The sequence below is a fragment of the Zingiber officinale genome, chromosome 8A (assembly GCF_018446385.1).
Source record: "Zingiber officinale cultivar Zhangliang chromosome 8A, Zo_v1.1, whole genome shotgun sequence".
Taxonomy (NCBI): Eukaryota; Viridiplantae; Streptophyta; class Magnoliopsida; order Zingiberales; family Zingiberaceae; genus Zingiber; species Zingiber officinale.
Window position 1 is genome coordinate 133,392,948 of NC_056000.1, and position 15,040 is coordinate 133,407,987.

At 36.5% G+C, this 15,040-nt stretch overlaps 2 protein-coding genes across 3 annotated transcripts; one reads left to right on the forward strand and one right to left on the reverse strand.

The window, feature by feature from the left end:
* The first annotated feature begins 3,146 nt into the window (after positions 1–3,146).
* Positions 3,147–11,824, forward strand: LOC122010313 (ubiquitin-conjugating enzyme E2 34-like). The gene is made up of 10 exons (XM_042566803.1): positions 3,147–3,344; positions 3,626–3,747; positions 4,405–4,459; positions 5,073–5,111; positions 8,175–8,238; positions 8,339–8,400; positions 8,515–8,554; positions 8,802–8,829; positions 10,411–10,502; positions 11,363–11,824. Exons 2-10 carry the CDS (start codon positions 3,691–3,693, stop codon positions 11,643–11,645), a joined length of 720 nt encoding a protein of 239 aa, XP_042422737.1. The 5' UTR covers positions 3,147–3,344; positions 3,626–3,690; the 3' UTR covers positions 11,646–11,824.
* Positions 11,825–11,954: 130 nt separating this feature from the next.
* Positions 11,955–13,848, reverse strand: LOC122010314 (protein TIFY 3-like). Of its 2 annotated transcripts, none has more exons than XM_042566805.1 (5): positions 13,626–13,848; positions 13,398–13,506; positions 13,074–13,254; positions 12,833–12,890; positions 11,955–12,326 (listed from the first exon to the last, which is right to left on the reverse strand). In XM_042566805.1, the coding sequence occupies exons 1-5, from the start codon at positions 13,679–13,681 to the stop codon at positions 12,260–12,262; spliced, it is 471 nt and encodes a 156-aa protein (XP_042422739.1). In that variant the 5' UTR covers positions 13,682–13,848; the 3' UTR covers positions 11,955–12,259. The 2 variants fall into 2 exon arrangements, with proteins under 2 accessions (XP_042422739.1, XP_042422738.1); XM_042566804.1 differs by having other exon boundaries at positions 13,074–13,257.
* Positions 13,849–15,040: the final 1,192 nt, after the last annotated feature.

The following is a 15,040-nucleotide window of genomic DNA, read 5'->3' on the forward strand; positions in this document are numbered from 1 at the left end:
AGTTGGAAAGTCCCGTGAGTGAAGCCGAGCAGTGGAGAAAGTCGTAAGTGAAGCCAGGCAGGGGGAAAGACCTAGTGAGTGAAGCTAGGTGTGGAAATCCGTGAAGCAGGCGGTGAAAATCCTAGTGAGTGAAGCTAGGTGAAAGGAAAGTCCGGTGAGTGAAGCCGGTGAAAGTCCCGTGAGTGAAGCCGTGGGAAAGTCCTAACGGGATGTTAGGCGTGTGGAAATCGTGAGAGAGGCGGTGAAAGTCCTGTAAGTGAAGCAGCAAGGAAAATCCAGATGGATCGGGGATGATCGGACATCCGGTGTTGAGAAAGTCCAAGTAGGTCAAAGGATTGACCGGACACTTGGCAGGAGTTTCTAAGTAAGGGAGTGACCGGATGCTAGGGATGAAGTACCAATAGGTCAAGGTTGACCGGATATTGGTTGGAAGTCTTGGGACTTGGTTTGGGCCAAACCCAGCTGGATCGGTCACCGACCGATCCAGTGATATTGTTGCTCGATCGGTCGGTGACCGATCGATATCGCAAGCTCTGTTGATCGTGACCGATCGCCAGTTAACAGAGGCAAAGAGGCGGTGATCGGTCCGATCGGTCTGATCGGTCCGGGGACCGATCGAGACGACGTCGCGAAGGAAGAGTTACCGGATCGGCGTGGACCGATCCGGTATCTGATCGGTCCACGATCGATCGAGTACGCATGTAAGGTTCGACTAACCGATCGGTCCGGGACCGACAGGGCCCGATCGGTCCTTGACCGATCAGGTTCTAGCTGCGACGCAACGGCTAGTTTCTTCGCCGCTTCTTCGCAGTATAAAGGGGTCGAGGGCCTGCGCGATGACTCTTCTTCCTTCTTCTTCTAGTTTGCGTCTTGAGCTTTGTTGAGCTCCTCCAAAGCTTCGCGTGAGCTTCCTAGGCTGCAGTTGGGTCGTGAAGTTGCCGCTTCACCTCCAATCGACAAGAAAGCAAGCAATTGGTAGAGTACGATTGTGTTCATATTGTATTGCTTTTCTTACTGCTCTTGTACTCTTTGTTTGCTGTTGCAAACGTTTGTGGCGAGGTTTCTCCACCCACAAGGAGTATATTGTATTAGCCGGTTCTCCGGGGACTCATCCACCGACGGATTGACCGGACTCGTCCACCTTACGGACACGCCGAGGAGTAGGAGCCCTAATCTCCGAACCTCGTTACATCCTCGTGTTAAGGTTTGTTTTTCTTCTCTTTCGTTTCTTTGTATTTTCCGCTGCGACTAACCTAATTGTAGGAAGAAACGAGAGCGATTTGGGGCGGCTATTCACACCCCCCTCTCTAGCCGTACGAAGGATCCTAACAATTTCAATCTACTACCACTGGCTTAACCGTTGGAAAGATGACTTCGCAAGATACTAGCAATGAACACACCGCAGAGTCACGCCATGTAACACCGGAGGAAGAGGGAGTGGAGTTCTGGACGTTAGAGTACTGAGGGGGCGTTTGGTTTTTTCCTAAGAATAGGAATCGAAATGAGAATCATTATATTGTGGAATGAAAATGGGTATAAACATGAATATCACTCTTAAAAGCAATGTTTGATTAGTTGCAATTTTCTATCGGAATAAATCAAAATTTTCTTTTTTAGCCTTAAAAGAAAATAAGAGAAAAAATTAGATGTGAGAGAAAGATGAATGTGAGAGAAAATATGATGAAAGAGAATGATGAGCGAGAAACTATGATGAGAGAGAAAGTGTGATGAGAAAAAATGAAGAAAGAGAAAGTATGATGAGAAAAAACGAGAAAAGAGAGTGTGATAGGAGAGAGCATGATGAGAGAAGATGAGAGAGAAAATATGATGTGAGAGAAAGTATGATGGGAGAGGATGAAGAGAAAGAAAATATAATGATAAAAAATGAGAAGAGAGAGTGTGGAACCGCCACATCAGCGGCCCTCCTAGAGCTGGTCCCACGGATATGGAGGGAGGAAAATACAGGTACACAGGTAGAAAGTGCATGGCGGAGACGTTAACCCCAGGCAGTGACACTCCGGGGATCGACCCCTGGACCTTTCAGCCACAGAACCATGCACTCCCCATCTGTGCTACGCCCTGAGGACAATGAGAAGAGAGAGTGTGATGAGAGAGATTGAGGAGAGAGAAAGTATGATGAAAAAGAAAGTGCGATGAGAAAAAAAAAGAGAACAGCGAGTGTGACGGGAGAGATTGAGGAGAGAGAAAGTATGATGAGAGAGAAAGTGTGATGAGAAAAAAGAGAACAGTGAGTGTGATCGGAGAGATTGAGGAGAGAGAAAGTATGATGAGAGAAAAAATATGATGAGAGAGAAAGTGTGATGAGAAAAAAAGAACAGTGAGTGTGATGGGAGAGATTGAGGAGAGAGAAAGTATGATGAGAGAGAAAGTGTGTTGAGAAAAAAATGAGGGAATGTGATAAGAGAGATTGAGGTGAGAGAAAATATGATGAGAGCGAAAGTGTGATAAGAAAAAAAGAAAAAAAGAGAGTGTGATATAAGAGATTGAGGAGAGAGAAAATATGATGAGAAAGAAAGTACGATGAGAGAGAAAGTATGATGAGAAAAAAAAAAAAGGAAGAGAGTGCAATGGAAGAGATTGAGGAGAGAGAAAGTATGATGAGAGAGAAAGTGTAATAAAAAAAAGGAAAGAGAGTGTGATAGGAGATATTAAGAAGAGAGAAAATGTGTGATAAAATGATGAGAGAGAAAATATGATGAGAGAGAACAAGGAGAGAGAAATGATATGAAAGAAAAAATAAATATATATATATATTTTGATATTTTATATTAAGAGAGAAAATTTTAGTTTTAAGTCAAGAATATTTTTGGAATGAGAGAATATTTTGATTGATGAAAATAGGGTAATGACTCATTGAAGAGGAAGTATATGAGAATGAGTTATTACCCAATTTCAATAATTTATTTCCTTATTTATATTCTTATTCCTATAATCCAAAGATTAATAATGACAATCAATAATTCTCATTCTTATTCCTCACTCTTATTTTCCTAACCAAATGCTCCTGAGTACGTGCTTTTGGTCGTATTAAAAAGTATATTGGGCGATATTAAAGTAATTATTTACATTTTGTATTTTTATTTCCTGATTTATAGGCATCGTTGATGTCCGGTCAAATTGTTAAAATTGTGAGGTCCATCTTGCCAATTCGGATGGGCCGTTTCTGATTCGCATCCTCCCCTCTCTCTTTCTCTCTCTCTCTCTCGCTCTCTCTCTCTCTCTCTCTGCTTCACCAGTGGATCGCCGACCACCTCCGGATCGTCATCCGGCCGCGTGTCGGCGGAATTTTAGGGGAACTGATTTTGTCTGGGCGCCTTTCGCAGGTTCGTATTCCTCTCCCTTTCACTAATCCTATCTCGGACTATCGGTTGAGCAATCGATCATCCGATCTATCTAGTAATGAGGGATTCCTTTTTTTTTTCGCGATCGCTCACTCTAAATGATATTTCCTTGAATTCATTGTGCAAATATTGTTTCCTCATCTGCTTTTTTGGCAGTAGATTCAGAAAAGTTCTCTGTCTGTTTGTTTTTTTGAAGTACTTGTTTGGTTGGAATACATGCCGCTTGATGCGGATCTTCTCTTCATATGTTTAAAAATTGACAGGATTTGACTGGGGAATTGTGTTAAGGGGAGCAGCATCGTCTGCTCATCAGGGTTCGTTTATCGAGATGGCGGAGAGGGCCTGCGTTAAGCGCCTTCTGAAAGAATATCGTGCAATTTGTAAGGTGCGTAGTAATTGTTTCCAACATGTGAGGGGCCAGATTCCATAAAATTACTGGAGAAAGTTTCCCCTTCGTTACCTTGAAAATTAAGGATGGCCAAAACTTTTGAACTGTGTTTTATTTTTTTAATGAGATATCGGCAGGAGTTTGTACCTTGAAGTTTTCTTGTCTATGAATAGTCACGTTTGTTGCTTTCTAGTAATCTAAATAGGATCTATGCGTTTCTGCATATGCACACTGTGATCGCACTAACTTCTTGTTTCTCTTGACTACTCGCCAACATGGCTGTATCATGGCATTTCAAGTTATCATTATTCTTTTAAGCTTCCAATCTGAAATAGATAGCTTGATGGCGACGATGATTGTACTTATAAGATGTGTTAATATTCCTGCTACATAAACTTCTTTTTCATTTCTTCATCTTGTACATGCTTAGATAAAAGGGTTTTGAACTAATTTTATTCTTAGCGTTTCAATTGGGAATGTTTTCTTCTGATCACTCCTGTCAAATGCTATCATTTTGGAAAAATCACTTGTTTTTTATCCTTTTCAAAGATCCATTGTGCAGTATCTTACAATATGCATGTAGTGTCATTATCATGAGGTTAAGCATTGTCTAGTATGTTCAAACTTGTCAAACATTTTACAATTAAATTGCAGGAACCTCCGCCGCAGATTGCAGCTCGTCCTTCTCCTTCTGATATGCTGGATTGGTGTAAGTCAACCATGTCTTTTGTTCTTCCTTTCATTCAAACTCATTCTGTTCACTATCATATTTGTATCTCAATTTAAGTGAATGGCATTTCTTGCAAGGGTTCTCAATAACCAATCTTAGAACTGATCCCTGCTACAGTTTCAAATGTTGTAGTAAGCAGCACCCATCTCGCGGTGTGGAGTTGTAGTGTGGTTTATATTTTACTATGTTCCCCATGGAGTTTTCAATTCATGTAAATTTAGAGTGTGGAACCCTCAACTGGGGTTGAATTTAAAAAAATTGTGCTCATATATACTAAGAATACATATGTTTCCAATTCATAAGTTTCTATTATTGTACTGGCAGTGTTTCTCTGATAATATTTCTATAAGATACTGGTAATAAATTGTTAGTCATTATTTGTAGAATGGTCCATGAGCTCCTAAATTCTACCTATCCAGGTATATATTTTAAAACCATGCAGTGATAAATAACTTAATATTCTCCTGTTACTTGATTGGCTGACCCAGTTATAATCAGCACCTTGTTGATATTAGAATCATCTTCATTTATCCATCTCTAGTTATCTGGTATTTATATTGGAATTGATTATGTTTTTGGCATCTTTTTTCAGATTTTGTCATTGAAGGAAGTGATGGTACACCATATGCAGGTAATGATTTTAAATTCATTATTTATCCATTGTTAGAGTTTCATGAGTTGTTGGAATTCTTAGTTATATATATTAATGGTTAGTCCACATTAGCTATACGTTAGAGTAGTCTCCCTCTCTTTGAAAGGTTAGGTTTCCATCTGCAATCACTCTAGGGAAGGTCCCAAATTGACATAACTGATCTACCTCCTAGAAGGTCCCAAGTTGACATAACTGATCTACCTTCCCTCATCTCTATCCATCTACATAAATTCATAATATTCTTCCTCCTTTTCTCCTCTTCTCTACATCTTACCACAAAGCTCTAACTTTCTCCATCCTTACCCTATCCTTTCTTTTCCACTTTGTCTCCATCATCTCAATTCTTGATGAGCTTCCTCTCTTAAAGAAACCTTTTCCTCTATCATCGCCATTGTCATCCTCCTCTGTGTTGTGCAGATCTCTTGTGCCCTGTTTACTCTCCTCTCTCTGTGGATGTTGGCCAAGCGAAGCACCCCCTTTCCCTTCTCTTGTAGTATTCCCTTCCTTTACCACTGGTCAACTATCTTCCTCCTCTTATCCCCTATTTCACTCCTTTATCATTGTGACCCCTATTTTATAGCCTCTTAAAACATCATTGGCAAGGGTGGCAACTTGTGTTGTGGCAATCAGGTCATAAATAGGGTGTCTCACTCTGCTCAATACAAAATTGTATGAGATAGCATAAGAATGATTATATATTTTTTTTGAAAAAATTAATTTTATAAGGTATAGAATTGTCAATGCTCTAACTAATTAAGTTCTAAAGATTATTATGTTTTTTGAATGAATTTTCATGTATCGATTCATGTCAACCCATTTGTATGTTTGAGTTGTATCGTGTTGGTCGTGTTTGGTTGAGCTATCGAGTCATGTCTAATACTGTAAGCTCCTAATTGTTGATGGTATTGTGAATCTCTTCAATGTTGCTCCCTGCTTGAGCAAGCGTGAAGTTGTCTATCTGTATGTGTGGATCCCACATATGTTGATCGATGGCAATTTTATCAATTTCACATTCATTGTCTTGAGGAGCTTCAATGCCTACTCCGTTGTGTGCATCTTGCACATAGTTTAGGAATGTCTCAATAACCTCTAGCCTCCATACCCATTGATGCCCTGCAGGATGACCTTATCTAAAGTTTTTTTGCTGACCTTCTCGTCCTCTTCTCCAAGTTCAGGGTCTCTGAGGATCTCCTCTCTCTTGTTCTTTGTGCTCATGCAATAGGTTGTCTCTTTCACTTACAGGTTGATGGTTCTGTTCAGGAGGAGCAACCCCTGGACTGTCCAACAAGACCTGGTCTTAGTAAGTTCTAATTCAAGGAAAATGGAAAAAATAAAATAAGATGCTTTATTAAAAAAGAGATATAAGGGCATATTTTAAATAAAAAGGGTCTAGGTTAAAGAGAGCGAGGACAAATATAACAACAATAATAGCCAACAACCAAAGCTTTAAAGAATGTGGTTGAGGACAAGTATTATAATTTTTTTTTCTTGTAAAATTGTAGGCAGCTAGAAAAAGTAAACTACCGAAAATGTGTATTGCATACTTTGAAGTAACCAGTTTGAAATGCCGAGCCGTGCAGCCTAAAACCGAAATTTACTATTCTGGTGCGGAGGCGAAACTGGCACCGCATGCGAATAAATTTCGCGTGTATCATCCTTGCGTCAACATCACCGCGATTTTGCATGCGATTGACGTTCGCAGGATGCCTTCGCGCCACCGGGAGCGTCGTGGGACTCCTCCGCCAGTGCCGAAAGCCTTGCGGGGCGCTTTCGGTGACGCCTCACAGGACCGGCGCAACATCGCAATGTTGGGTACGGTTACTAAAAGAAAAAAAATTAATTAATTTAAACAATTCCTAAATGAGGTGTGATATTTCAAATAGGTTTTCATAAACCCTAATTAAATTATCCCTATAAAATATATAAAAAATATATTTAAAATAAAATTTTTATTAATTGATATTATGATTTTTTAGTGTTTAAATTTTATTTAAAAATTCTAAAAAAATCTTTAAAAAATCATATTTATATTCTGATAATTTTTTTTTATTATTTTATTTTTTTACTGTTTAATTGATATTTTGATATATTTTTTACTATTTTAAATATATATTATTTAAACTAATAATTAATTAAATGAATAAACAATTAATTTATATACATGTATCAATTATAATTTGAGTTATTAATACATCAATTTTATTTAAAGAAAATTATATTTAATTATTTTTTTAACAATATTAAGTTCTTCGATAATCGAGAACTTTTATAAAATCAATATACAACTTATTTTTAAATTATACACAATAAACATATTTATCTAATAATTATTATATATAGATAAAAAATACCGAAACCGTATCATTCCGATCTGAGATCGAAATTTCAGCACGGCTCGAGATTTTAAACCTTGGAAGTAACTTCATCTTCCTTTCTACTGATTGTTCCCTGTATCTTCAGAATTCAAATTTCACTATCATTATTTCATTTCTCATTTTTCTTATGTGAATGATTTAAGATGAGACTATATTGTTTGTTTCTTCCAACATCTCATTAGTTGTAAATACGAAAAGTGGATTACTCTCTTTCTCTCTAATTGATATTAGAACTTAGTATGCTTTCTTACATCCTTGTCTCTTGGAGCGTCATCAAACTTTGTCCTGATGTCCTAAGAGTAGCACTAGAATCCTAATCTGTTTTTTTTTTCTCTCTGTCTCCACTCTGCAATTTTTCACAAGTTAATCCCATGGTATCTTTAATTCAAGGGAAAGTTAAGGAAGAAAATGTAATGAAGTTTCTCTGGGCTTTTAGAACTATTATCTTTGTCCCATAGGGTATTTAGTTACCAGGATTATGCTATATTTATTTTCATGTTTTCTTGATATTTCCTTCTCATTTGCCTTTATATGGTTGGTGATGTTTAGTGTCTGCAATTGGAATGTGCTTTGTCGATTCATTCTTTTCACATTGGTCACCTTATCCTTAAAATTGACTATTACACAACATGATCTCATTTGGTTCTTGCAATAATTTAACATGTAGGTGGATATTATTATGGAAAGCTTAAATTCCCACCTGATTACCCATTCAAGCCTCCCAGTATCCGGTATCTAAGTTCTTTAGATGATTTTTCAATTTCATAGCTGCAGGTATACTCTAGATTATTTGCTAGGATGCAATTAACTGAGTATTTCTTTTTTGTCCAGCATGATAACTCCTAATGGTCGATTTAGCCCCAATGTTAGAATCTGCTTATCCATGAGTGATTGTAAGTTTCTAGCACAGTCCTATAATAAATTAGCTTTCTATTCTATTGCTGTTGAATTTCAAAAGAAATTTATCTATTTTGAGTTAAGAGTTGTGATTATTATGTTCCTTTCAGTTCATCCAGAGTCTTGGAATCCAATGTGGTCTGTATCGAGGTAAGATATGAAGCGCAATGGAAATGACAATTTATAGACCTTATGTTTTTCCATTTCTTGACTTTTATCCTGTATTGTTTGAGCCTTCACTTGCATACCAGGAAATAGGTATGATCAATACATGACTAACTTCGTTATTGTTATTCTATTTTAGTTATGCCCTCTTCATGTTGATGATTATAATTGCTTAGGGTAATTTATTGTTTCTCTAATAATAGATTTCTGATGTTTATTATTCCTGGTGCAGTATCTTAACAGGACTACTATCCTTCATGGTAAGTTGAAATTATATTAATATTCTTTCAATGCTTCTAATATGGACATTTTAGTTACATTTGGATTTCTTATACTTGCCAATTTTGTTTCTGTACATCTAGCAACATAATATGAAATTCAGTTCACAATATAAAGATTTTAAGTGAGTTAAATTGAATACACCATATGCAGTTTCAGTAATAAAATAAGAATTTGGGGAATAATCAAGATGGATGGACATGAAATTCTTGTAACTATTGGATATATTTGATCTATTATTCAACACCAAGAAAATATTAATAAAGATATAATTATTAGGATGAAGAGTGAGTAATTGATATAAGAACTTCTATAGTCTTGTTCAATCATATATTCCGAGTCAGTAATTGATATAAGAGCTTGTATAATCTTGTTCAATCATATATCCCTTAGCTTAAAAGTAAAAATTTATGAACTATTGTTGTACACTCAAAACAATTGACATATCTTAGATGATAATCCTAAGATGAATGTGTGAACTTTTTAAGGAAAATTAAAAAAATACTAATTCAGTAGATGGTAAAATGAGACAAAATAGGCTTAAGATGATATTGACATGTTGAAAGAAAATCCATATATTTGAACATAAATACTTGGGACTTGCATGACTAAATGATGTTGACAAAAACTTCTAGCATCATAATGCAGTAATTGACTGATTTCTTCAGTATTGTTTAGAGATATCTAAAGAACCATAACATAAGTGATAAAGAATCTTTGGCTGAACATTCATTTCCCTTCATCCTTAACGTGTACTTTTGATTATTTTGAATTAGATATTGTCTACAATAAACTTTTTTGAAACATGGCTTTGAACTATCTAGATGTGAAAATTGATTCGTTAATTTTTAAGATTTATCCATAGGTTAAAATGCTCAAATTCAAGCTAACAATAGTTCATTCATCTAAACTCTCTGTCAGACCACAACTTTAACGTGGGACTCAATTTATGTCTCATTGAAGTTGTCTGATTCATTTATAATAGTCAAAAGCTCATAGTACCACATTTTTACCAGAAAAACCAATAGCATGACATCTTTGGTGAGCATTCTGAAAATAACTAGTGATTGGTTAGTGTACCATTAAGTTGAAGTGATTAGCTATTTAAAGGATGCGGCCTGAGTCTTCAATCACAATATACACCACATGGCCTTTGCAAAAAATATGAGATGCTCATTTATCTTAGAAAAGCATTTTAGACGAAACAATAATTAAGTTATGGGCATAATTTAAGCATTTTTTGCCTTTAGTATTTTCAATCAGTTCATAGGTTTTTGGTGCCACATGGTTCACATTAGTCTTGAGAGGTCATCGAGGGAGAAAATAATTACTATAAATATGAAAGAAATCTTAAGCTACATATTCTTTCTTGCAATAAAGAGCTTAGATGGAAGATATTCAGACTGGTAGAGTTTCTTGCAATGATCTAAATAGAAAGACAATACTGGTGAATTATAATTATTATATGATAGTCAGATATAGATATGGAAATCCATGTGATGCACCTGATGTTTCCATGCCAAATATCTCATCTTAATTCATCTAACTTGATGTACATGCAGTTGGACAATCACCAGACTGCTGGAAGCGTTAGATCCTCTGATGATGAAAAACGGAAATTAGCCAAAGCTTCTCTATCATACAATTGTGAAAAGTAATTTTCTTTTTTAGTGTGTTACAAAGCATTTTTTTTATTGCTCCTTTAATCAGTCATCAAATACTATCTGTCTGAAACTTTTCGAGGTTTGGGCTCTAGAACTTAGGTCTTTCGACAATCCATCAGTGCTATGCCCCCATCACCACCACATCAGTCCATACTGCCAATCGCAATCAGAAGCTAAGATATCCCAACTATTTATGGACGCCCATCTGTGTGGGTCTTTTAGCAATACTTGGTTTATGACATTTTAATTGAATGAAGAACACAGTATTATTGCAGTTTCTTTGAATAAATTTCTCTCAGAACCTTCCTCTTTCTCTTCTTTTATCTCTGTCAAATCATCTCACTCGATAAGGTTGCCATGTTCCAATTTGCCACTGCACGCCACTCCTAACACTACATTGTAGGTAAACAGTGAAACTATACACATTTATGGCTCGAGTTTGATTAAGAGGCCTGATTACTGAAATCAGTTCAGGCTGCAGTTTGTTATTGCTAATTGCAGACAGTGTAGTCAAATTCATACTAAAATGTAGATCCATTATATTAACGGCCCCCTAGTGCCGGTCCCACGGATATGGAGGGAGTCATAGACGTATGATAAACAAGGCCTGAAAATTTGAATATTTCTATTTGAACTACCTCGAGCCTTGAAATCTTACACTAACATTTAAGATGCGAATACTGGTCAATCTCACACCTCTTAGAAGTCAAAGGACATGAAATTGATCATTTCTGCATACTGCCATATATGAGTCAACCATATATCACATACATTTGTATGGATTTGTTTTGCGTTGACTTTACCTGCATTGTTATGTATTCACAATCTCATAATTTGTTTCATGAAAAAGCAAAAATTGTTCGAACTTCAAGAAGCTCTTCCCAGAATACGTAGAGAAGTACTACCAGCAACAGAACCACAAACAATTGGTCGTCCAACAGCCAGAGAATAATTTGCATCCTCGCTCCGCCTCAGTTGAACAGACTTTACTGCAGGATGATTCGAGAGACAAGCTCATCTTGAACAATGACGCAGCCAGGGGGAGGCAGAGTAAGCCAGTGCCATTTTGGTTAGTGCTGCTGTTATTATCTGTGTTTGGCATTATGATAGCTTTACCACTCCTTCAAATTTGAAGTTGTAAGGGAAATATATGCCTTTCACTTTGGTATAGATTGGGCACCCAAAGACACTAATTGCTAGATTGTGCATTATAGAATTTTCTGTATAATTCTAGTTGTTTGGCATTGTGGTACCACTATCAAGCTTGCAGCAATTGCTCAAGATGATGAAATGAATTCCTTCATTTAAGTAATTGTCAAATTAATTTTGTTATCGTATCGTGTTGGTAATTAAATGTAACCTTTGATTTTAAAAAATAATAATGTAAAGTGTAAGTGAGTTCATAATTTATTTGGTTAATCTTGTACTCAAGGTAATCACTCTAATACAAACAACAAATCTTGCATTAATCTGACAGTATCCAATATCGATAGATGTAGAGGTGTCAACAAAGCCCGTGCCCAAGATAGAATTAGGCATTGACACAAACACACAGTGATACAGAAATCTAAAACACTAGACAGTCCCAGAGAGACAGCAAGTTCATTCCACACAATACATTAAGCAATGGCAGACACCAAGTAAAGGTCACTTAGCACACAGTTCATATCTTAATTTTAAGGATCAGATTTCTAATTACTTAGATAATAATGACTTTATCATTGCTGACAGCAGCCATTAAGTGAGTTTAGGACTGCCCTCCGACTTCCATGTCCGACGACCTTGCCGAAGCATACGGGGTTTTCCTCGCCAACCTGCCGAGAAGTAGCAGCCATTAGCAAGGCTACTCGTCAATTCTAACAACGACGGTATCTAGTTAAACAAGTAAAAAATAAAAATAAAACAAGTGTGAATGTTGATAGCTGTTACTTGATAGTGACTTTCCAAATGGAACTACTTTATTGCGTAAAAGTTGCATGACTTGTGAATGCTTTATTCTACTTTGAAACTGCTAGCAGTGACAGCCATAAAATTAAAGAAAAGGTCACTGACTCATGGCATTACCTAGCCAGTGCATTTTGATTTTGTTGTTCTTCAATCAACCAAATGACAGCGTTAGTGCTGCAGTGTTATGTATGTTATCCTTACGTGCTTAAAATAGCTTGCCACCTTATTTTAGCTAAACAATTCTGCAAGCACCCTAGTCATGCTGTTTGTTTTCCATTTTTTTTTTTTTTGATTAGCTCACGTAATTAAATCTTAAATCAACAAAATAAATCAGAGACTTACTTTGACGGTATGCAATAAAAGAAACTCTAACCTGTCCCGGCGCTTCTCCAGGAAACGCTGAAGTGACTGCCTCCTTGCAATGGGCAGTTCTGCAATCAAGCAAATATTGTAGAAATCATAAGATAAATACTGATACATGTTTTGTTTAATCCTATTTCAAAGAAATTAATTATTTTTTTCATTTGGTTATGTTAAAAAGAATTGTTTTAAAACAACAAAAATTGAGTAAATTTTTTCCCCTGAAAATATTGATAAAAAATCGAAAAAAATACCTGCTTGGAGCATGAAGAGAGAGGCCGGAGTAGCAGACTGTCCTACCGTCGCCGTCGAGCTTTGAAGTGACAGAGATCTGGCGAGCATCGGCCCGAGCGACTCAGTTGCGTTGTGCCCTACCATGGTCATCACCTTGCCGGCCTCAGCCGCAGCGGCCGCGATGAGCATTATCATCTGCGCCTGCTTCAGTATTCACCCAAACAAATTGCAACTCCGATTCATCAATCCACAAAAGAAGATCTAAAGCGGGTAACACCAAGATCATCCCCCAAAAAAATCAACAAAAAATATCAGATATGCAGCAAGAAGGGGCAAATTTTAACCTTTTCCGGGGGGATCGCGTTGTAAACCCTAGTCTCGCCACCGTATAAAATGGTGAGCGCCGAATCCGACGCGCCGCACGCTCGATTCGTCATTGGCATCGAGAAACACCTAAAAAATCGTTCAATATCTTCGGATCGCAGGAAAGAAAAAAGAAGAAACAAAAGGGGGGAAATTTGCAAAGTAAAACAGAGAGGCGGAATCATCCGTCAACAGAGGAATTAGTGTACCTGCTGAGAGAGTTCAACCTCGATTCCTTCTTCTTCACGCCCTCAGATTTCTCCATTTCAGCTCGCTCTTCGCGGAGAAGCAGGTGGGAAGCGAACCCTAACGGAGCGCTGCGGAGCAACAGGTGATTACTAAATCGAAACGAGTACCTTTTCCCGCGAATTTATGGTTTTCTTCCTCGCTTTGCAGGTCAAGGAGGCGAGACGGAAGCCTTTCAATAGAAAAAAGAACGAAGAAAACTTTTTTTTTTAATACAAATAAAATTAAGAATTCCAAGTATTTTTCACGTGCTCTATTTTTTGTTTTTTTTTTTAATTCAGATATCCCGTCATCTAGATGCGACTGATCCGACTAATGTAAAAATGAATCAATCGGATGATCCAATTTAAATTGATCCGAAAAAAATTAAGTTTAGATTTGATATTTGTTGATTCAGATCAGATTTAGGTCGGAGAATTTTTGTGTTAAAAATTTTCAGTCGGATTAAATTCGGATTGATCGGATTTAGTGAATTTTTTCATGATTAAGTTAAATTTTATTTTATAAATTAAGATATTTTTCTATATATTAATATTAATGTTGGTATGATAAAAATAAAGTATTAAGATAAAAGTAAAACATTTATGAAAAATAATTTTAAAAAATCGTTTTGAATAAGATTTTTGAATTATTTGAGTTGGGTTCATGTTAGTCGGATTTGGATCTAGAAGTTTCAGGTTGAATTCAAATTCTGATCGATTTTGATTGATTTTTTTTTTTAAAAAAAAAATTAATCTTACCAAATCTATCCGAATTGACACTCTTATCCAACCCTATAAAATCTCTCTATTGATTATAAGATAAATTATGAAAGCGCTATAGTAAATCATCAACGATAGCGGCCTTCTTGCGAAGATAAACTAGTGAACTTCTATCGAGAGATATTTCAGCCCACGATTGTCCAATACTAGTGTATTTCCTAACATAAGATTGAACCATGGTATGTCATAAATTTCTCCTACGCTCCATCTTAACCGCTTTATCATACATGTGAGAACAATGATAAGTCATAACTTTCTACTCGGCTACATCTTAGAGGTTGTTTGGCTGAGTTTATAAGCTCTCTAAAACAGCTTATAAGCTGTTTTGGAGCTTATAAGTTCTTCAAATTTATTTGATAATTTTTTTTTCAAACAACTTATAAGCTGTCAAAATAAGTTATTTTGGAGCTTATAAGCTGTTTTTAAAAAAGTATGAAAGACCCTATTTTTTTTAAAAAAATCTTATTTTAATAATTTGTTTCTCTAAAATATCCTTATATAATTTCATAAATCTCCATCTTATCCTCCATAAATTTTTATAAACCTAATATCGACTTTTCTTCCAACGTTGTGTCATCTTCTCCGCCAACGCCTCTTTCTAATTTTCTCTCCCCTCG